Source organism: Alligator sinensis, unplaced genomic scaffold, assembly GCF_000455745.1.
Source record: "Alligator sinensis unplaced genomic scaffold, ASM45574v1 scaffold551_1, whole genome shotgun sequence".
In the NCBI taxonomy this organism is placed as follows: domain Eukaryota; kingdom Metazoa; phylum Chordata; order Crocodylia; family Alligatoridae; genus Alligator; species Alligator sinensis.
In genome coordinates, this window is record NW_005842526.1 from 837,668 (window position 1) to 860,921 (window position 23,254).

At 46.5% G+C, this 23,254-nt stretch overlaps 1 protein-coding gene and 1 pseudogene across 1 annotated transcript; one reads left to right on the plus strand and one right to left on the minus strand.

The window, feature by feature from the left end:
- Positions 1–403: 403 nt before the first annotated feature.
- LOC102377368 lies at positions 404–4,447 on the plus strand (annotated as a pseudogene).
- Positions 4,448–7,581: 3,134 nt separating this feature from the next.
- Positions 7,582–16,869, minus strand: LOC102377597 (keratin, type II cytoskeletal cochleal). The gene is made up of 10 exons (XM_006031753.1): positions 16,444–16,869; positions 14,545–14,753; positions 14,329–14,389; positions 13,962–14,057; positions 13,234–13,398; positions 11,747–11,872; positions 11,079–11,299; positions 9,734–9,768; positions 9,460–9,629; positions 7,582–7,650 (listed from the first exon to the last, which is right to left on the minus strand). The coding sequence occupies exons 1-10, from the start codon at positions 16,867–16,869 to the stop codon at positions 7,582–7,584; spliced, it is 1,578 nt and encodes a 525-aa protein (XP_006031815.1).
- Between the last annotated feature and the right edge of the window lie 6,385 nt (positions 16,870–23,254).

Consider the following 23,254-nt stretch of genomic DNA (forward strand, 5'->3'; position numbering starts at 1 on the left):
TTTATTCTGCAGTTGGCCTTTTAAGCAAACTCTATTAGGTACTTAAATGCAGCATCTCAAGCTCATAAATGATGTCAAATTGCTATGCCCTCCCTATTCTGGTGCTGTTAAAACCCAGTTCTCCATATAGATATAAAGCCCATCCCTCTTCATTGACAACCAGGATGCTTCAGCTTGCACATCCTGGTCTCTGTAATTTCCTTCTTCCCCCCTTTCTCCTATTCTACTGTCTTAAGAAGCAATGTCCAGCCAACTTGGACTGGGCCGCAGAAATGTCAGTTCCTGCTCTGCTGTAATAAGAAACAGCAGGAAGCAATGCGACATCGCTACTGCCGACCAACCAAGGGGATTCCTCGTGGGTTATGGAGGAGCAGGCTGCTTTAGCAGCAGAAGTCTCTGCGGGATGAGGTCTGGCAGGCGTGGTGCAGCTACAAGTCGCTGCAACCCTGCGAGCTACGGATTTGGCTATGGTGGTCTTGGAAGTGGGTATGGCTGCTGCGTCACTCAACACAGTGATGGTGATGTGCATTATGGTTCCTCTGATACCAGCTATGGCCTGGCAGGCTCTGGAACTGGTGAACCATGCACATGGGCCGTTGCACCCATAACCATCGACAAGAACCTGCTCCAACTTCTTGACCTGGAAATCAATGCAACTGCCTCAGCAATGAAGCATCAGGGGAAGGAAGAACTCAAGTCTCTCAACAGCAAACTGGCCTGTTTCATCACCAAGGTGAGCCAAGGATTCAGAGTTTGATGTTGAGGCTGAGCCATAGAAATAAACTTGACCCAAACTTGGTGTTGACTTTGGGAGCAGTACTTGTACATGGGCTATTTATTGTTCAAGGATATATTTCTGAATATCCCCTAATGGCAGCAGAGATTGATTCGATGGGAATTGAGTTCCCTCTCATCTTCATTTATCTTATTTGACTGAAAGACTTGAGTTGTCTAAGTCCTTGATCTGAATTGATTTTCTTTGTTTTCCCACAGTCTGGGAATCAAATCCCATAGATTCTGGGCCACCCTCCACCTCGTTAGCTTTAACAATTTTTAATCCTTTTCCTGTGGCTATTCAGGTGCAGATCCGGGAGCAGCACAACATAGGGCTGAAGACCAAGCAGGACTTCATCCAGAAGAGAAAGCCCTCCAAAAATCACACTAAGCCCCTGCTTGATATGTATATCAGTAATCTGGAGAAGTAGATTGATTTTCTTGATAACGAGAGAAGTCAGCTGGAAGTAGAAATGAAGAAATGGCAGGCGACTTTGGAGCACAACAAGACAAAGTAAGTGCGAAAATTCTCTTTCTTCATTGCATGGTTTAATAAACTACTCCAAAAATAGTATACATGCCTCCTTTGATGCATGTCTACCAAGGGAATCAAAGGATGAGATTTTAGGTTGCAGGTACTGGTGTACATGTACTTCCAAGGATTTCAAGAAAGCCAGCCCAATTTTGTCTGCTGACTACAAAAAAAAAGAGAGAGAGAGAAAAGAAAAGAAAAAAAGAAAAAGCAGGTATTTAACATTTGGAGGTGTTCACAAAATTTTATACTAGTGCAACATAGAGAGACAGAGCTCCCTTGGAGACCCAACATTGTTTTTCCTATTAAAGCACACGGTTACTTCCTTTGTGTCCCCAGGTACGAAGAGGAGTGCAGTCAGTGAAGACATGCTGATAATGAGTTTGTAGCACTGAAGAAGGTCAGTGATTTGCAAAGAATTCAGGTCAGATATTGTTTATATGCGTACACATATTGATTTCCGCTATCTAATCTGTGCTCTGCGGACAGACCGATGAGATAACACAGCAAATTGACGGCAACTTTTACCACCCTACAAGATACAGACTGTGTCTTCATGAGGATGGGAGAACTAGAAGCCAAGTCTGAAGCCCAGGTTGAAAATCTCAGCCTCTCAAGAGCTGTGTTTGAACAGGTATCAGATCTTTTCCATCCTTCACTGCTCAGTTAGCAAATTCACATAATGGCTTTTGCACGGGCAAAGGAAAAGAGCGTGACAGCAATATGTTCTTGTAGAAGAGAATGGGCAAGTGTCAGGACCTAGGGCCAGCCCAAGATGGGAACTCTGTGTGTGACCTTCAGTGGGACACTTACACTTTTTCCATGGTACTTGGTGACACTGATAAAAAAGAAAATACTTCATGGGCAACTGGGTGCACTTGACCAAAATAAAACATGAAGAAATAGAACAGGGGGCTCAAACCAGACCAGCAATAAGTGGAGCCAGTGTTGTATTTTGTGTTGACTACAGGAACCCGGTGAGCACCAGAGCTGCATTTCAGACACTGCTGTGACTGTGCAAATGAACAACAGCCGAGGCCTGGACATGGGGAATGTCATCAATGGGTTCAGAGCTCGATATGATGAGATTGCTTCCAGGAGCCGAGCTGAGGCAGGAGGTTGGTGCCAGAGAGAGGTGAGTGATCAGGGCTCTTCCCTTGGGTGGATCCTCCTAAGAAACGACCCCATGTCTCTCCCTGCTGCTGCATTGATGGAGACTCCCTCTGTCTTCTCTCTCCATAGTGTCAGGAGCTAAGCATGACTGCTGCCTGGTATAGTGATAATCTGAGTAAAGTCAAGGCTGAAATTGGTGATCTGACCCAGACAGTTCATGTACTTGAGGGAGAAATCTCACGTGCCAAAACCTATGTAAGCACAGCCTCTTGGGCTTCGGTGAGTTAGTACTGCTGGCTGTATGGAGACATTCATTGTGTGCTGGGAAATGTTCAGTCAGCCCTGTGAAAAGAGGATGGAGCTCTCTATTTCAGCTTGTGGAGCTGTATCCAGTTGCAGTAGGATTGAGTTTGACCATTAGGACTGATTTCTATCACCCAGCCCAGCTGTCCTCTTACCATATTTTCTTGCATATAACACACTTCCAAATAAAATATGCGCCTTGTTTTTAGAAGGCAGAATGTGCAAAAAAGTTTCTCTGCAGGGTCATGGCTCACAACATGACACAGAGCACCTAGGAAGTGTTGTATCAGGACACTTCTGGTGCCAGCTGCCTTGCCCAGATTGTCTCCCAGAGTGCCAGGCTTCCTAGACTCTATCTGTTTCTAGGACTGTCACACAAGGTTATGCCCCAGACCGCCCCCTCCAGACTGCAGCAAGACTGTAATTTCTCTATTGTAATAGCACTTTATATAAATTCCTGGAAATTATTTCCACATCACAAGCCTCATCGAGATGCTACAGTGCTCAACCAATACAATAATTGGTCTAATAAAATTCACCCAAGGAACCTTGTCAACCAATATCTATGATTGCAAGTGGGTTAACACAGGACTCTGTCATCTTGGCATTTGCATAGTATGCACAGTGTCTCCAGGCTTGTTTCTTTTCCAGTGAAGAAAACAATTTTCCCACTTAAGATTATAGAGAAACAGGGCTGGAAGGGACCTTCAGAGGTCATCTAGTCCAGCCCCTACATGAGGTAGGATTGGCCCTACCCAAACCATCCCAGACAATCCACAATCTAAACTCGACATAAAACTAGTGTCGATCTTGACACAACACAGACCTAACACATGAACCTGCCACAGGTAAAGCAGGGGAACCATGGAAGCCAGCGTCCTGCTTCTATGAAATGTTGTCAATGTATGCACAAGAGATCCCAGGTAGAGGCCATGTCCCTCATTACAGAGGAAGGCAACCCCCCCCCCAGTCTGTACCAATCTTACCATGGGGTAAATTCCTTCTTGACCCAAAATATTGCATCAGTCTAAATCTGAGCAGAGAGGCAAGACCTTCTAGGAACCTCTGGCTTTGGTCCCAGCAGGAGCACTGGCACATCTCAACTTAAAATACCACCCCCGCTCCAATTTTGGGGGGAAAGGTGCATGTTGTATGTAAGAAAATGTGGTAACTTTGCAGAGAGATGCTGCTGTGAAAGGAGAGTTTGGCCCGCACGACTAATCAACAGACTGGAAACTGTTGGGAGGGAAAGAAATGATGCAGAAACACATGTCTGGTAGTAGAGATGGCCTACTGAAGCTAATAAATTCTCTTCATCTCAGTCAGGTTGATCTGAAACTCATGTGCTTTGCATTGCAAAAAGCCCAGGTGAAACTCTTTCCTGCCCATGGCAGGGGGTCGGACTTGATGATCTGCTCAGGTCCCTTCCGACCCTAGAAACTATGAAACTATGAAACTACGTTCTAAGACTCTGTCTTACCTCTGCAGCGTTGCAGGCAGGAAAAAAAATTAGCTGATACTAAGGACCGAGGGGAGACTGCTGTGAAAGGTGCCACGTGCAAAGTGGCTGAGCTGAAGACAGCTCTGCAGAAGGCTGAGCAGGACATGGCCCGCCAGCTGTGGGAGCACCAAAAGCTGATGAATGGCAAGCTGGCGCTGGACATTGAGATTGCCACCTACTGGAAGCTGCTGGAAGGGGAAGAATACAGGTGGGTCCAGAGATAATTCTGCTGCCCATCTCTTCCTGGCATCATCAAAAAGTAACCTGTGAGTCTGAAAACTAAGGCAAAGGTATAATCATACAGCTGCCAAGATCCATATTCATATTATCCTGGAGAATGGGCACACAGGGTTTTCTATGTGAATGAATGAGAGTTAGTGTTTTATTTCTAGTCCTCCTGCTAGAAAAAAGTCTTCAAAATTGACAAATGCTTGTGAAACATCCCCATTTAGAATGACAGAATAATAGAAAATGTGGGTTGGAAAGCAGGACTGTCCCCAACTAGACCATCGCAGTCAAGGCTTTGTCTAGCCAGGTCTTAAACACCTCCAAGGATGGAGCCCACAGCCTCTCTGGGTAACCTGTTCCAGTGCTTCACCACCCTCCTAGTGAGAAAGTTCTTCCTAATAATTAATCTAAACTTCTCTTGCTGCAACTTGAGTCCATTGCTCCTTGTTCTGGCATCTGCCACTATGAAGAACTGTCTAGCTCCATCCTCTTTGCAACCCCCCTGCAGGGAGTTAAAGGCTGCTATTAAATCCCCTCTCTTTTCTTCTCCACACTAAATAAGCCCAGTTCCCTCAGCTTGTCCTCATAAATCATGTGCCCCAGCCCCCAATACATTTTCATTGTCAGCTGCTTCACTCTGTCATCCTTTCTGTAGTGGGGGGCCCAAAACTGGACACAGGACTCCAGATGTGGCCTCACCAGTGCTGAATAGGGAGGAAGAATCACTTCCCATGACCTGCTGGCAATGCTCCTACTCTGCATGAGGATGCCGTTAGCCTTCTGGGCAACAAGGGCACACTGGTGGCTCATATTCACCTTATTGTCCACTGTAACCCCCAGGTCCTTTTCTGCAGAGCTGGTGCTTAGCCAATTGATCCCCCACCTATACTGGTGTGTGGGATTGTTCTGTCCTAAGTGCAGGACTTTGCACTTGTCCTTATTGAACGTTATGAGATTTCTTTTGGTCCAATCCTCCAATTTGTCAAGGTCTCACTGAATCCTAGTCCCACCCTCCAGTATATCCACTACTCCCCCCAGCTTGGTGTTATCCATGAACTTGCTACGGGTGCACTCCATCCCATCTTCTAGGTCATTGGTGAAGATACTGAACAAAACTGGCCCCAGGACTGACCCCTGGGGCACTCCACTTGACATTGGCTGTCAGCTAGATATCGAGCCATTGATGACTACTCTCTGAGCCCAATGATCCAGCCAGTTTTCTATCCACCTTACAGTCCATTCATCCAACCCATACTTCCTTAGGTTGCTTGCAAGAATGTTGTGGGGGACAGTATCAAAAGCCTTGCCTACATCAAGGTATATCACATCTAGTAATCTCCCCACATCCACAGAGCCAGTCATCTCATAATAGAAGGCAATCAGGTTGGTCAGGCATGACTTACCCCCGGTGACTCCAAGCTGATTGATCCTAATCACCTCCTTTTCCAAGTGCTTAGAAAAAAATACAATTTTCCTTAGAAAATTGTATTTGTGTCAGCAATTTTTGATCAGCCTTAGTCATGGTTTTATATTGGGAGCAAATGGGAAGTATGCCATAATATGGAAGAAGCTTGTTTTCCTTGCACTTTTAACAGCATGAATTGGGAGTAATTCCAGTGATGAGAGTGGAAAGTTATGAATGTAAAGGTACCATAAAAGGAGGATTAGGCCTAAGTGCCTTTTTTGCAGGGATCAATTTAATTGCTGGCTAGATTTACATAATCACTACCTTCCTTTCCTCATAGGTTGGGTGAAGCACCCCACCCTGTGAACATCTGTAAGTAATTAGTGTCTTCACCTTGGTATATATCATGACTAATCTGATCCTTTTCCAATGGACCTCCTAAGTTGGTTCATTTGGGATTCCACACACATGCTTCACCTCTTTTCCCAGGTGTTCAAAGAAGCTAAGGTGCAGTCATATGAGATTCTGCTTCCTTTTGTGCAATAGGATACTATTCCAGATGCAGGATTAGATTCAGAGCTAGAGGTGTATGCAGAACCACCAGAGCGATACTGCTCCAGTACATGCCGTGATGTTAGCTCACTGGATCAGAGAATTAATTGCATGATTGTAAGTGGAAAACAACCATCCATGCAGTGGAACTGATCTCCTATTTGTTTCCCTTCTGCTTGCTTTTTGGCCTGTGTCTTTATTCTTTCAAATAAATTGACCTAACTGAGCAAAGTTGACTTAATGGTCTCCAGTTTTTTTATTTCTTGGTCTCAGTACAAGGTATGCCATCTACCTTTTTAACAAAGATGCATGTAACCGTGTGACTGTAGGACCTGGTTCACCACCACATTACCAATGAGTATGAAAAATGGAATGTGTTGTTTGCAGGTAACTTGTCCAGAAGCCATGGGCTGAAATAATTTTTGGAAAACTAGTCATGGAAGTGAGACTTATAAGATCTCCTCAGTGCATCTCTCTCTCCTTCTTCCTATGAAAGTGGGACAAAGCAGTGTATAAGTGAGGCAATCCCTAGAATTGGGGAGTCGCCTCTTCATTAATTCAGGAGATTGAATTGACTTCAGTGGGACTCGCTGGGAGGACAAGCACCAGTCAGTAGAAGAGCCTAGTCATCAAGGCCTAGTCATCAAGGCCTGTCACCCACTGACGTACACCTGGGAAGTCTCTGGAAGAACTCAGGCCCTCTGAGCACAGTTGGGCGTAGGGGTGAGCAACTTGAGCAATTACTTGAGGTCAAGGCTCCACTTAGATCCACCCATGTATTCAAGGAGGGAGGTGTTCCCACCTTATTAGCCTCTTTCTTCCCCCCACCCTCCAAGGCTGTGTTTAGCATTGGTTTTGAGTCACAAGAGTGAATTTTTTTTTGGAGTCACTTGGGCGCTTCTGAAAATTTTAGCCAAAGATGACCCTCCCCCTTTACTGGGCTAGATGGATCTGCTGCTTTCATTGCTCTCAAGAATGGAAAGAAAACAGAAACTCTCAAATCGTAACCATTGATCTGCTATGTCAGTTTATTGGAAACACAGAACAAAACCAAGACAAAAGAAACCTTAAGAATTAATGACCACAACCTCCCCGCCCCCTCCCCGCCCCCCCCCCGCGTCCCATCAGATTATAAAGAATAAGTAGTTTCCTCTTCTTTGGCAATCGACCTGCTTAGAGCAAGTGATTTACTGAGTTGACAATAGGCCTCATGTGGTAGATGTTGAAGAGCATCAGATCTTCCTATGCAGTGATGACACATACAGGTAGATGCATTAGGGTCAGGAATATCACTATTGTTGGAGTGTCTTAAACTGTACCCAGGTGGTTTATAGGCCTTGTGCCTTCAATCTTGACCAATCAAGCTTGCTCCTCCAAATCTACAATAATCCTTCCAATCCAAACCCTTTAAGGAAAATAGAGCCCTACCCTCACGTTTGCCTGATCACCAGAATCCCAAAGAAAACAAGAAAGGTTGAGGAGCAGTTTCAAAATGAACCAAGCAGTAAGTTAGTGGAGCATCTGCCTAATAGCAGCAATGGCTGCTGTAAGTTCAATACCCTCTGAGGAAAAAAATTGGAAAAACATGCCTCATCTGTAAGAAAATAATGGTCTTGAGCCTACACAGACAGGCATTTTGGGCCAGATTTATACTGACTTAGGCTGTAAATATGTTTGTAGAGGGTTTGATTTGTTGCCAGGAGAGCAATGCTGGTGAAAGCCCTAGAATAGTTGTGAGTTTATGGGTAGACAGCAATTGGCTATCAGTGGGTGCATCTACACATTCATTAATGCACTTTAGGTAATGCACATTAAGTTTAATACCTCCATTGTGAGGTACTAGAAAAAGGTGCGTTTGCCTATTTTAGTGCATTTTAGCTAAAGAGCATGTTTTTTGTGATGCTTTAATGCACATTAAAATAGGTTAATGTGCATTAAAGTGCATGTGTAGACATGCCCAGAATATCTTATATCGGATAAAAATGGGTAAGGACCAGTATACCTGCGTTCATGGCAGAGGGGTTTTTTTGCTGTAGTTTAGTTAACATATAAAGCAAAGCAATAAAACCTCAGTATAGAGATGTTGTAAAGCTTCATACGACCCTCCAGCTCTGTGGAGGAAACTACCAATAAGAGTCAGTGGGTGTGCATTTATGCTGGCTTAAATTTACTGCACAGTAAATTACTGCAGTAAGCAGGAATAGGCCAGTGTCTGCACATGCAGGTGTTAAAGCACATTAACACTGTGTCTAAACTGACTTGGGACTAAAGTTGGTCCCAAGTCAGTCCACACACACAATGTTACTGTGCAGTATGGCATCTACATGTGCTTTACTGCACAGTAACTAATCAGGTATAAATTTGGTACTTGCATGATGCAGGTATCAAATTTACACACAAGTCCGTATAAGTCACCATATTTACTGCGCAGTACGGGCATGCATGTGTAGACGCGTGCCTGTACTGCACAGTCATTTCTGTTACTGAGCAGTTAATGCGCACATGTAGATGCACCCAGACTTTTGCTTTAGTGATACCTGCTTTAATATACTTTATGCTTACCTGAATGGTGCCAAAGGGCTTTATAGAAACCAAGAATTGGGCCATTTGTTTGGAGCAGTGGAGAACTGGGCACTTTGTCTAAATGACCTATGTCTAAAATAAGATATGACTCATAAGGGGAGTGGGGAGAGAGGTTCAGTCTTGCACTGAATAGAACAAATTGGAAATTGCACAAAAACCAAGGACTAAAAACAGACTATTGGGAGGGCAAATCAATGAATCTCCCCAAAGACCAGCCCTGTGAAAATCCTGTGTGCACTGAAGTCAGCGACAAAACCCCAAGGGGCTCAAGAGCCTGGGATTGTACCATAGCAATTCGCCCCTGCGGTGCTGTTGCTGTTGTTAGGCAGAGAACCATTTATTTAATTCTAGAAGTGGGGAGGCCTTTTCCATTCATGCCTTTGATTTTTAAAGCTTTGTTCTGGATGAACTGGTGGACACAAATCTAATATTGGAGCTTCTTGTACTTCTGTTGCTGACGCTGCCTACAGGATCACAGGGGGAAGACATGTCTCCCACAGTTGGTCCCATCGCAGTGCTGTATATGCCTCGGCCGCAGCTAACACCACTGATTCTCATCGAGCTTCTGGTTGCTGAATAACCACCACCGATGCAGGGGTCAGGGTCACAGATGAGCCCACCCTGGGATCTGCACACAGCTGCAAAAAGAGGAGCAACATTGTGTTTCAGCTGATGAGCTTCCTGGGAAAAGATGCAACCTGGGAAGCAGGCTTTGAAACAGGTGAGCCATCCAAGTACTTACAGATGTTGACAGGACAGGCTCCTTCAGCACCCAGCCTGTTAGGAAGAGAGAATAAAAGTGATTAAATGTAAATAAGGGCCTAGTTTTCTTTAAATGAAGGGTTGTAATGGATTAGAGTAGCTGAGCTCTCATGGTGACTGACTGTCCTAATACAGTGGGACCCATTCTGATTTTACAATAGTTTTATGCATAGGAGCTGACTTTTTCATTTTTGCTGGAGGGAGGAGGCCTAAGATGATGGGCATGTGAAAAGTTTTATATATTTCAAGTGACTGCCCTCTTCCCGAGAGGGGCCAGGGCCCTCAGGCCCCCACATACTCGGCACCTCTGGTTTTATGTCAATTTTATGCCAGTAACTCCATTTTGTCATTAATGAAGTTACCAGAGTTGGAACGAGCAATTCCACCATCCTGGGCAGAGTAGGCGGGGTTGTGGGGGGTGTCAAGGGTCATAGAGGTAGCAGGGGGAGGGGGCAGGGGCTAAGATGGGGTGGGCAAAATGCGGCCCGTGGGCCAGATGCGGCCTACCAGGCCATTCTATCCGGCCCGTGGGGCCGCTAAAAAATTTAGAAAATTAATATTTATCTGCCCTGGGCTGCCTGTCATGTGGCCCTCAATGGCTTGCCAAACTCAGTAAGCAGCCCTCCACCCGATATAATTGCCCGCCCCTGGGCTAAGTGCTGTAGAGCCCCACTTGACCCATCCTAGATATGCTACTGGAAGTTACTCATCATCTACACCAGTGGCTCTCAACCTTTCTAGACTCAAGTGCCCCCTATTAGGCTCAGGGCACCCCTCAGAAAATGCCAGACCCTAATTTTCACTTAGTTTTTGACTATGGAATAATAATAGAATAATTTTTCTGTTGAAAAGAACTTAGCAAGACCACAATGGGAAGGATGGTCTTAACACGATGCATCCATATTGGTAATATCTGGGTTTATCTTGTGAATCATGGTTGCATGACACTTGGCATCCTTGAAAGGCTCTCAAGGCACCACCGGGTGTCTTGGCCGCCTGGTTGAGAATCAGTGATCTACACCATGAGCAGGGAGGTCAGAGCTAGGCCACTTATTTCTGACCTACTTTGACCTGAGTTCCCAATGTCTAACAAACTGCCTCTATTCACCTTTGGCACCTAAATTCTTTTGCTTCCAAGCCTTGCATATGAATAGCGATGGCAAACTCACAAGGGGCACTGTAGCTATTATAGCAGTGGGTGTTATAGCTACCAGGCAATTACAGAAGGAAGAAAGGAGGGATGGAAGAAAGAAGGATGCCTTAGAGCTCTATTATAATTTGTATTTCAAATCTTTAGGGGACTTGGACGACTGTCTTGGACTCACCTGTATTCTTCTCCCTCCAGCAACTTCCGGTAGGTGGCGATCTCGATGTCCAGCGCCAGCTTGACGTTCATCAGCTCCTGGTACTCCCGCAGTTGGTGGGCCAGGTCAGCCTTGGCCTGCTGTAGGGCAGTCTCCAGGTCAGTCAGTTTGCACCTGGCATCTTTAATAGCCAGCTCCCCTTGCTGCTCCGCCTCGGCCACAGCTGCTTCCAGTTTGCAGCGCTGCAAGGAGAGAAACAGGTCAATCCTGGCAGGTGAGTCTTTCCTTTCTCTTATTGTTAGCACTTTATGTTCCTATGTTCTGCCTACTTAATACCATTAATCTTTATGGAGTCCACAGAGTGGCTCTAGGAAGCACTTGGCTGTGATTTAACCTTCAGTTTGGCTTTGCCCAGGCATTTGCTCCAGATATAGAGAATTAGAGTCAATCCGTGACAGCCATTGCCACAGAAAGTCACAGCAAGGGAGGAGAAGTGGGGGGTTGGGGAGGGAATGCCTGATCCTGAAATTTCTGGGCTCACGTCTTTCAAAATAGAATCAGATTTGAGTGTTTTTACAGACTTTGGGGGAGTTGGGTCACACACTTCTGCTAGAGCAAATCTGGAGTAACTCTTGAATAACTCCAGTGTAAACCCAGCATAAGTATGATTAACACCAGTCCCTGCTTACCTGGTCCTTTGCAGTTCCAACTTCTCCTCTCAGTCTCTGAATGATGCGGGTCAGCTCTGCTATTTCGTTCTTGGTGTCACGCAGATTATCAGCGTGCCTGCCAGCGGTCACTCGCAGCTCTTCAAACTTAAAAAGGAGACAGGGTCACCGGAGCCAGCAAAATGTGAGGACACTGATTAAAAGCCTGAGTCTTATCCTTGGACAGTCATAGAGCCATAAAGAAGTAGGGTTCTGAATGTCATCTATTTGAGGCAGGATCATCTCTATCCAAACCACCCCATACACATCTTTGTCTAACCTGTTACTAAAATACACTGACACAACCCCAGTTAAGCTGAGATAAATCTGGCGCGAAGTGGAGTTGCTCTGCAATTAATTTGCAGTAGATTTTTTCTCAATGCGTGTAAGGACTGGGTCGGAGGCAGCCTGGCCAAGTGGGAAGGCTGCCAGGGGATGGCTAGAGACAGGAGCTGCAAGACCAAGAGCCACGCAGTGGCAGGAGCTACTGTTCAAGCAACTAAATCCAGAGGCGAAGTCCATGTCACAGGACGAGTCAGAGGTCTGGAGTCAGGGACCAAGCTGTGAAAGCTGAGCAGAGTTCCCAAAAGTTCGAGTCCAGGGTCAGAAGCAAGAAAACCAAAAAGCACAAGACCCAGAGGGACAGACCACAGCAGACATCGCCCTGCCATCTGCCACGTGGACGGCATTGGGGAGGTTGTTATCCCCAACAGCCATTCGGGAGGTCCCAAGAGTGGCCCAGCAAGTTCATCAGCCAGGGTAGGGCTGGTGGCTATAGCAGCACAAAGTGAAAGCAAACATGTCCGTGCCCTTTGTTGCACCACAAATGCCCAAATTTGTGGCGGTGACAAAAGGTAGGATTAATTCGCGTCTCTGTTTTGTTGGTTCGTTTTAAGGCTGGCGAGTGCAGGCAGCCCAGACATGCCTGAGCTCTCCAGCCAGGTGCTCCCAGGGCCTCAAGGACCCCATCCAGCGCATCTCAGGAATTCCTTACAGGGGAACTGGGGCACAGGACTTGTGAGGTTACCCAGAGGTGGTGGACTCTCCATCCTTGGAGGTGTTAAATCTCAGGTAGACAAAGCTTGGCTGGGAGGAACTAGTTGAAGCTGGCCCTGCTTTGAGCAGGGGGTTAGACTAAATGTGACCTCTTGAGGTCCCTTCCAAGCCTCCAATTCCTGGGGCATACAGGATCAGATCCCTGAAGACCTGGAAGCACCTGCCGGGTTTCCCCGCTTGCAGAGTCACGCTCAAGGAGTCCAGCTCAAGGCACAGCTGCAGATGGGGAAATCCCAATGTCTCCCATATGATCAGGCCCCTGCCACTCCTAGGAGTTTCACCCAGGGAAGCAGATCAGCTGTGTCAGGGCACAGCCTGGCACAAGTGATCCACTTCATTTAGTGACATTTGTTCATAGCCTTGGGCTGGGCTGGGCTAACTGACATCCAGTCCTCCTTTTCCATGATGCTCACCTTGCTTTCATACCAAGCCTCTGCCTCAGCTCGGCTCCTGCTGGCGATATCCTCATACTGAGCTTTGACCTCCGTGATAATGCCGTCCAAATCCAGGTTCCGGCTGTTGTCCATTTGCACAATGACGGACGTGTCTGAGATATGGGAGTGAAGCATGTGGATTTCCTGCAGGTGGCATGGGAAGCAATCGGTTACTTATGCCCAGGGATCCTTTCCTTACCTAAGCTTTGCTCAGTATCAAGTCTTACCATGTTTAATTATGCACAGAGTAAATGAGGGTGCAGACGTGTAGCACAATTATGGCAGAGCTACGTACTCTGGGTTTTATTCAGCGTTGGGTGCATTTACACATTCATTAATGTGCTTCTGCTAATGCGCATTATATTTAGTACCTCCGTTGTGAGGCTTGTTAGCCTATTTTAATGCGCAATAGTGAAAGCACACTTTTTGTGATGCTTTAATGCGCATTAAAGTAGGCTGATGTGCATTAAAGCGCACGTGTAGATGTACCCTTTGTGTCCCAAATCTGCCATTAATGCCTGAATGATTCCCCCCTCATTGATCTGTTCTTGCTTTGACCAGGCTAAACAAGAGGAGAATCTCTGGTGTCCGATACTTAGGTTGGCAGGAAAGATCCATAACCTTTCCCTTCTGCTGTTCTTTAGGATAAGTCACTTCAAGATCTTGCAACCTCCCAGCTCTAGGTAGAGAAGACGTAAGGCCATTACCTCCTCATAGAGAGATTTCAGGAAGATGATTTCATCTTTTAGACTCTCCACCCTGGCCTCCAGTTCTGCCTTGTTCAAGAAGACACAGTCCACCTCCTAAGGGAAGATCATGAACAGAATAGTTCATTGAGGGTAGACTCCTGAGGTGAACATCTGAAAAATTAGGACTTTCAAGACACTCAGGGGAACATGGGCCAGTTCCCACTGGCTCTGTCCAGCCGAGCTTGGACCCGAGCAGAGTATCCCTCATGCTGCACCTGTGTGCTGTACCAGCCATATTTTTATCACGTGAACAGAAAGCCACATGCGTTGTGCGTTCTTGGTAAGTGGAGGAAAAGGACGGTGAGTCAAAGTATGAATCACTCACCTTCTTAAGAACAACAAACTCATTCTCAGCACACGTTCGTCGACTGCATTCCTCTTCGTACCTGATGGGGAAAGGAAAGAGGATTTGTTTAAGGTAGAGCAAGGTTGACTTGTTCCTTGCCTGCAGTTTCTAGGCTCGATGAAGATGATCGCAAGTATGAGCCATACTCCCCAGGCTGCCGTCCAATGACCACGATGCCTTTTGTTTCGCACTTACATTTTTTTGTTGGTCTCCATGACCTCGTGTGCTGCTTTTAGATCTGCCTCTAGCTGGGCTCCCTCGCAACCCAGAGCCTCCAGCTGCTTTCTCAGATTACAGATATAAGCATCTAACGTGGGCATAATGGTGTTTCTGCGACATTGCTGATTCTGCAGGAAGCTCCATTTGGTCTCCAGTACTTTGTTTTGTTGCTCCAGGAATCGGACCTGAAATACCAGTTGAAGGAGGTTAAATGCCTGTGGGGAGCCAGTTTATACACAGTGGGTGCATCTACACATTCATTTAATGCACAGTAGTTACTGCACATTTAATTTAGTGTTTGCTTAATGAGGTACTAATTAAAGGCATGGTAACTAGAGCTACTGCATGGTAGTACCAGCAAACGCCTTTTTAGTGACGCTACTGTGCACTAACCTAATAATACTACGCAGTAGCATATTAACACTGCCCGTGTTGTGACACGCTACTGTGCAATGTTATTAGGCTACTGCGCATTAAGACTCTGCTGTAGATGCACCCAGTGGGTACGTTTACATGCATGCTTTACTACAGATTAGACTAATTAGCTCCACAGGAATGTGTCACTGTCTACACGTGCATCAGTATTATGATGCAGGAAACTAATGAACTCTGCTGTCAGATAGTACTATCAGGGACAATACTATCTTACAGAGGAGCAGTTAACTACAGTAAAATGCATACCTGCTGACCACGGGTGTAAATCGTGCCCAATCAGCCCAGCCAGATAGGGTTCAGACTCCTCCCTGCACCTAGCCACACACCTCTGTAGGCTTTGTTTCCCAGCCAGCCCCTCCGCCACATGTTGCTGCCACCCAGAGCCTGGGGCTGACCCCCCTCCCCATGCCCTTTGCCAGCTGGGCCTGCTTCACCCCAGCTCAAATTGCTGCTCTCCCTGGTGCATGTATAGATGCGGCGCCTGGGAGCAGTTTACTCTGACCCCAACTGCTCCGGAGTTTATTGCTTCGCTCATGTAGATGCACCCAGTGTTGCTTAAAGAGATTGGTCAGACAGACGTGCATGCACACCATTCAGTACACTCGTCCTTCCACACAGCATTCATACCACAAACACACCCGACACAGATACATGCCACCCATGCGCTGACACACGTGATCTACAAAACAGACATGCAAATCCACCAACATCTCCAGAATCCACCAACATCTCCAGAAAATACCATGTTTTTGTCATCTTAAAAACAGCAGTGACTTGGGGATAGTCCGCAATGAAATGGGAGAACACAGGTGAGGGAAATCACTGTTGATATCGCCTAGCTTTTTCCCAAAATTAAGCTTTTTTTCTGACTATATCTACATATACATCACAAGAGAAGATCAGGGAGAGCTTCCCTATAACATTTATGATGGTCACTATATAGCATCTATGATGGTTTACAAAGCATTTGGCCCTCTAGTAGGGGTCTAAAAACAGCCATGAAGAACAACAGGTGCAATATCTACCAATAGCAGATAAGACACGATTCTCTGATGCAGTGGATTCTGGTTGAAATCGGCCAATGGAGAATTGTCTTGAAAGTATGGGTCTCTCTGGTCATATTGAGCTCAGAAGGAAGGGGCTCTTGCACCACTTGCTTATGTTTTTGTTGTAAAAGGTGCACAGTTAAGAAAAGGGGAAAGGGTCTGGACTTTTCACTAAGTTGAAGGAGGTGACTACTACGTGTCATACAGCTAGTGTGGGGACTGACCTCACATGCAGCAGCCCTAACATTACAAGAGCGTACATGCTTAGCATGCAATGAACTGAGCAGTAGCTGAATATCTGGCACACAGGGCTTTCAATATTGACATTGGTTCCTAGTAGAAGCCTGGTGCATCGATGGCTGTTGGGAAACCCGAGGGAGATCTCTCATCTTACCTTGTCAATGAAAGAAGCAAACTTGTTGTTGAGGGTTTTGATCTGCTCCTTCTCCTGGAATTTCACTGTTTGCATGGTTGGGTCAATCTCCAGCTTAACAGGTTGGAGCAGCTGCTCGTTCACAGTGACCGGTGCAATTGGTGGACAAGGCCCAGAGACTCCACCAACTCTGTAGCTGAAGCCAGCATTGCCATAGCCATGTCCCAGAACATACTCATATCCATATCTCAGAGGTGGACATCTACCAACAGCAATTCTGGGTTTGTAGGGTGCTGCCCCACTGAGGCTTCGGCTGCCAAAGTAGCTTAGTCCTCTGTAGCCTACACCACCGGCTCCCTGGCACGAGACGCTGTATGGCCTCATGTTCCTTGGTAAGACAGCAGAAGAAGAGCTAAAATTCTGGACACGATAGGAACGGCAAGACATCGTGTCTGATGGAAGAGGCAACAAAAGCAGAGACAGTTGCAGGTAGCAGAATGCAAGGTGCTGTCTCTTCTGATCTTGATGTAGCCTCTTCTTCCTTTTTATCGTTGTTGGACACCAGGGTTTGGTCCTATGAAATAACCACAAAGCTTTTATGACATACATCAGCTTGTGCTACTTAGCATATATTATGCTTACTAGCAGAGAAAGCGGCAGCTCAATTGCTCTATAAAGGGCTGACAAATGCTGTGAAGTCCGTAGGGCCACATTAAGGTCTTGAGTAATCGAATCAGTGTCAGCAGAGTTATGTTGGGGGTGATTTGGCCCATTGTTTTCAGTCACTTGCATATAAAATGCCACCTTCCCATTTTTATAGGTTGGATTAGTGCTGAATGAATGAAACCAACTGTTTTGAAGCAGACAACGCATTTGCATCGAGAGTCGCGTTTTGATTTCGGTGTGATGTCAGTGCAGCAACGCATGAGTTTCACTACAAAGTCCATGTAGCTGGTATGATACATTTGGAAGTATAGCAATTATAGATAAAAATGTATCGGGACCTAATGTCTCAAGTTTTGTGGACGTGTTAACACTGAATGACCACATAAAAATGTAGAGTGTGTTTTTTGGCCCACATTTTTAGCCAATGGATTTGCAGTTGGAGAATTCACCACGGATGGGAAAGCAGAAACATCTTCTGTATGCCATGAATCGCCATCTTTGGAAGCATTTAAGAGAAGGTAAGGCAAACATTTGACTGGGATTTTTTATTTGATTTATATGCCGTCCTTCCCAACAAAGGTTTAGTCAGGGATGAGCTTGCATTGAGCAGAGGTTTGGATTCGATGTGACTTCCTGAGGACCCTTCTAGCCCCACTTCTCTATGATTCTGTGAAACCACCCTCGCTACAAGGTTATTTGTGAATTTTTCTCTGTCGTGTTTGTTCAAAATTACAGACAATCCAGATATCGAATGGGAAAATCTTTGGGGAACAGGAGTACTGTGCCCCTTCCAGCTCGAGTCATTATCACAGGTCTATGAACAATCATGTGTCCTACATAGTTACTTGTTTTGGATGCTAAAGAGCTTGAAGTCATATAGATGGCAGAGGAAGTCACCTGCCAGAGAAGGAATGTCAGAATGCAAAAAAAAATTGAAACTTTCTGCTTAAGCTCTAGAGGAAGATGGGTTTTTGACAGATCAGAAGAGCTGTCAGTCATGCCTTGCTGTGCATTAAAACAAATTCCTTGCACGTCTCTGCTAATACTATGATGTTGCCTTTAAAATGTCTATGGTTGCTAACACTGGCTTGGCTCCACTCAATTAGGAATCCCAAAGGTATTAATTCTAGCAGAGGTGGCTGGGAAAGAGGCTTTAAGTTGCCTGGAAAGTTTTGAATTTTTTGAAAAAAATTCCTCCTAAATTGAGAAGAAAATAATGAGAGAGAGAGAATGAAAGTCTGCAATGATTGTGTTGTGGGAACATATTTTGGTGGTGCCAGTGTTTTGTTTTTTTCAGAAATGAACATGCTTCCTGGCATAGGCAAGTCTGGGGAGCACCAGATTGCCGACAGGGTGGGGGTCCCCCAGGAGTTGATCGCTGACCGAGGGGGTGGAGGCGGGAGGGATCCCCCAGCAGCCGATCACCGATCCAGTGGCAAAACCAGAAGTGCACTTCTGGCAGCACTTCCAGTTTCGCAGCTGGTGCTTCCAGGGGGTGCATGGCTGATCTCAGTGGGTGCACATGCACCTGCGTGCACCCCCTATGTGTCACCAGTGCTTCCTGGACTTTTATCCTCCGTAAAGAATGTGAACAGTTTGATAGGTCTGGGAGCCCAAAGTGCAGCAGCCTACCAGGTGAGCTGCCAAAGCTAGCAGGGATATGCACACCATCTCCAGGATGCGGCCAAGAGCACGGCCATGAAACAACCCTGACTGCTGGCTATTGGGAAAACCTTTTTCACTGTTAGAACAGTGAGGCAGTGGAATAGATGTCTAGGGATGCTGAGGACTCTCCTGTTGGAGGTGTTCAAGAGGAGCTTGGACTGGCACTGGTCAGGGATGACCTAGGCATAGCTATGCCTATGTTCTACTATGGGTATTTCCTATACTTCTGGGTTTTGTCGATTGTTGCATGGGGCCAGGAGGGAAATTTTTCTCCTCCTGCTCCTACATGCATCAGGGTTTTTTTTAACAAGCCTTTCTCACAAGCGTTGGGCACTGGCTACAGCCAAGCCTGGGATTTTGACTGGGCTGTGCCAATGCTCCTGCTGGGATTTACCCAAAGGTTCTTGGCTAGAGGGTCTTGCCCCTCCACTCATGGTCAGACCAATCACCGTATTTGGGGTCAGGAAGGAATTTTCCCCCATGGTCATGTTGGTATGGACTGTGGGGGTGTTTCCTTTTCTCTGTGGTGGAGGGGCATGGCCTTCTTCCTGGGATCTCTTGTATGTATTTTTAACAACCTTGCAGCAGCAGGACATTGGCTGCCATGGGCCCTCTGCTTTACCTGTAGCAGATCAGGGCATTGTGTCTTGTGTTGTGTTCGGGTTGGTTATGTCATTTTGCTAAGAGGCTACTCAATGGATTTGTATGGGATGATTTAGGTAGGGATTATCCTGCCTCAGGCAGGGGTTGGACTAGACGACGGATGGAGGTCCCTTCCAGCACTTCTCTGTGACTCTGCTTATGCCACTTCTCCAAAAGGAGGCAAAGTAGCTGGCTAGGAGCAGTACTGAATGCTCAACTCAAGCTCTGTTCTCAGGTCCTCTGTTTTGGACATGCTTTCTTGGACACTCAGCTGTTTAGAAATTACCCAGAAAGCAGTTCTGGCAGCTGCTGACACAATAAATAGAAAATCATCTTACTGTGTGCCTAAGAAAGTCAGCCCAATGCAATGCTTGGGCTGGCTTTCTGGCTTAGGGACTGCACCCAGAGAGCGGTGGTGGATGGGTCATTCTTGGCCTGGAGGGAGGTGGGCAGTGGGGTCCCGCAGGGTTCGGTCCTCGGACCGGTATTATTTAATATCTTCATCAGCGATTTGGACGAGGGCATGGAGAGCACCCTCTCCAAGTTCACTGATGATACCAAGTTATGGGGCAAAGTTAGTACACTGGAGGGCAGGAAGCAGATTCAGGCCGACCTGGACAGGTTGGATCAATGGGCAGAGAGAAATAGGATGCAATTTAATAAAGATAAATGTAAGGTACTCCACCTGGGAAGGAGAAATCCCCAGCACACCTACAAGTTGGGGAGTGTCCTTCTTAGCAGCTCGGAGGCAGAGAGGGATCTTGGAGTCATAATTGACTCCAAGATGAACATGAGCCGGCAGTGTAACGAGGCCATCAACAAGGCCAATCGCACCTTGTTGTGCATTAGCAGGTGCATGACTAATAGATCAAAGGAGGTGATGCTCCCCCTCTATGCGGCACTGGTCAGGCCACAGTTGGAGTACTGTGTCCAGTTTGGGCGCCGCACTTCAAGAGGGACGTGGGGAATCTCAAGAGGGTCCAGAGGAGGACCACTCGCATGATTAGTGGCCTTTGGGAAAGACCCTACGGGGGAGGTTGAGAGAGCTGAATCTCTTCAGCCTTCACAAGAGATGGCTGAGGGGAGATCTTGTGGCCGCCTATAAATTTATTAGGGGAGATCAACGGGGAATAGGTGACGTGCTGTTTACTAGGGCACCCCAGGGAGTGACTAGGAATAACGGGTGTAAACTAATTGAGAGTGGATTTAGGTTAGATATTAGGAAGAAATTTTTCACAGTAAGGGTGGCCAGGATCTGGAATGGGCTTCCAAGAGAGGTGGTGCTATCACCTCGCTTGGAGGTCTTCAAGAAGAGTCTTGATAGTCACCTGGCTGGGGTCATCTGACCTCGGTCCTCTTTCCTGCCAGGGGCAGGGGCTCGGATACGATGATCCATTGTGGTCCCTTCCGACTCTACAATCTATGAATCTATGCTTGAACAACTGACTGCTCGTGCTGGTTCTCTGGCTGTGATTGCCACTGATGGAGACGAATGAATTCTAATTATACAGTGCCCACATAAAAAAAATGAAATCTGATGGTCAATGGAACTGATTCAAACAACATCAGTTGTCTGGCCAATCTGACCAGCACTACGAATGAAAGGGACTGGGGGGTAATAATTGACCACAGTATGAACATGAGCTGGCAGTGCGACCCTGTAGCCAGCAGGGCAAATAATACTCTGGTGTGCATTGATTGATGCATCTCTAGCAAAACCAAGGAAGCGATTCTTCCGCTCTACTCGGCATTGGCGAGACCGCAGATGGAGTACTGCCTCCAGTTCTGGGTGCCGCACTTCAACAAGGATGTGGAAAAGCTCAAGAGGGTCTAGAGAAGAGCCAACCATATGATCAGAGACTTGCATGGCAAGCCATACAATGTAAGGCTGAGGGACCTGGGACTCTTCAGCATGAAGAAGAGAGGGCTGAGAGGGGACTTGGTAGCAGTTTACCGCTGCATCGGGGCGTACATCAAGGGCTTGGTGAACACCTGGTCACCAGGGCACCCTTGGGGAAAACCAGGAGCAATGGTCACAAACTCCTGGAAGACAGCTTCAGGCTCAACATTAGGAAAAACTTCTTCACAGCTAGGGTGTCCAGACTGTGGAATAAGAAACCTGCAGCGGTGGTGCAATCGCCTAGCCTGGAAATCTTCAAGGGGAGACTGGACAGTCACCTTGCTGGGTCACTTGACCCCTGTTGTCTTTCCTGCTTGGTGCAGGAGGCTGGACCCGATCATCTTCCAAGGTCCCTTCCAGCCCCTTACAAACTATGAATCTATGAAACATATTTCAGATCAGGTCAAAGAAACCAAGCATTCAGGTTTGGCCTGAGCCTATCCAGAACAAAGAGATTTCATTCTGGTTTTCACCAAACCGTTCCCCATGAGCCCCTGCTCACTCCCCTTAAACAGCTGACCTCTACATTCCTGAATAGGAAGACTTTTTGGATGCTCTGGTGCCATTTGGTTCAACCTCTGTCCGGCAATCCATAGAGGTTCCCACACCAGATCCCTGGGACATATCATGGTCATGCATTTACAGCTGTCAGTGCTTTGGTATTGCCAAAGGCCCTCCCCAAATCTGATGCCTGGGAGGCTTTTGTGATGAAAACCCCATCATCTTCTCTAATGAGAAGATCACCACGGAAAGATATAGTTACCATCACACCTGGCCACCTCTGACACCCCAGCCCAAATGACCAAGTATCTACTTACAGCTGGGTCAGCTCTGGGTGGGTGTTCATAGCAAGGCTTAAGTTCATGCCTGTGCGGTTGTAGGTAGGTGCCTCAGCCATGCTGCCACAGCTTTCAGCGTTGTACGGTGTCACTAGCTGATTTCCAGGGATGTTACCTTAATCTAAAGGGGCCTGAGTGCATGTGGGTAACAGTGGTGGCTGACAGTGAACAAATTTAAGAACTTCTGCCTTAAAATAACTGTCATGATAACGTCTATCCCCTGTATGTACTGCCTCCAGTTTCACCCCCATGTCTCTAGCCAGTTCCAGTATTCAACCTATCCATCTATTCATCCTCCATCCATCTATCCATCCATGGAGACCATGGTAGTATCAATGTTTCTCATTCCCTGCTCACTACCATCTTTTCTTACTGACATTAGAAGATTAGCCACTTTTTTTCCCCAGAAGAACGGGGAATTTTCTCTGTCTTGTGAGACACCAACTGGCAAAAAATTACTTTTTTTTAACACGTGGGCAGAGATACACCTTGTTGTCTAATGAAAACGTCCACATTGGAAAGCACCAGACTAATCTGCTCCATCAGTTTATTGGAAAGACAGAATACAAAAAAGGTAAATGCAATTAATAGAACAGCAGCAGGAAATGATGAACTAGATCAAATCTGTACATTGGTGGCTCGCTCTTCTCCATTAACAGTGCAGGGGTTGAGCCAGCGCACACAGTTGGGATGCCATGCATGGTAGAAATTGAAAAGCCAGAGATTTCACATTTGCAGTTGTTCCATGCCTGTTTGAGGAAAAGCTCTGAATAGTAAAGGGGGGGGATTTTCTTTCTTCACTAAGGATTTTTTTTTACGCCATCTCTGTTCACAAACGATTGGGTCAGTACGTACGATGTACTGACGATGTGTTCCCAAGTCAAAATGGCATTACAGTGCCGGGTTAACCGGGCCTACCTAACCCAGGGGGAAAAGGAAGATGTGAGAAAAGCAGCTTTGTGAAACTACAGCACAGGTAAGAGAACAGAGCAACAGCCTCAGAACAGCAGAGAGGAAAAATGCTCCTGGCAAATAGCAATGCAGAAAATCCCCTAAGGGTCGAGTACTGATTGGTGTTTCCCTCATTAGGCAGGGCAGTGAGGACTTTAGGTGCTTATGA

What these genes read in the sequence shown, in the direction of transcription:
- LOC102377597 (XM_006031753.1), bottom strand. Translation starts at nt 16,869, where the DNA reads ATGTCTTGCCGTTCCTATCGTGTCCAGAATTTTAGCTCTTCTTCTGCT. An exon ending in AGTTTGTTGTTCTTAAGAAG is followed by an intron (nt 14,058 to 14,328) that starts GTGAGTGATTCA and finishes ATCTTCCCTTAG; the next exon opens with GAGGTGGACTGTGTCTTCTT. An exon ending in TGTCTTCCCCCTGTGATCCT is followed by an intron (nt 7,651 to 9,459) that starts GTAGGCAGCGTC and finishes ATCACTGCATAG; the next exon opens with GAAGATCTGATGCTCTTCAA.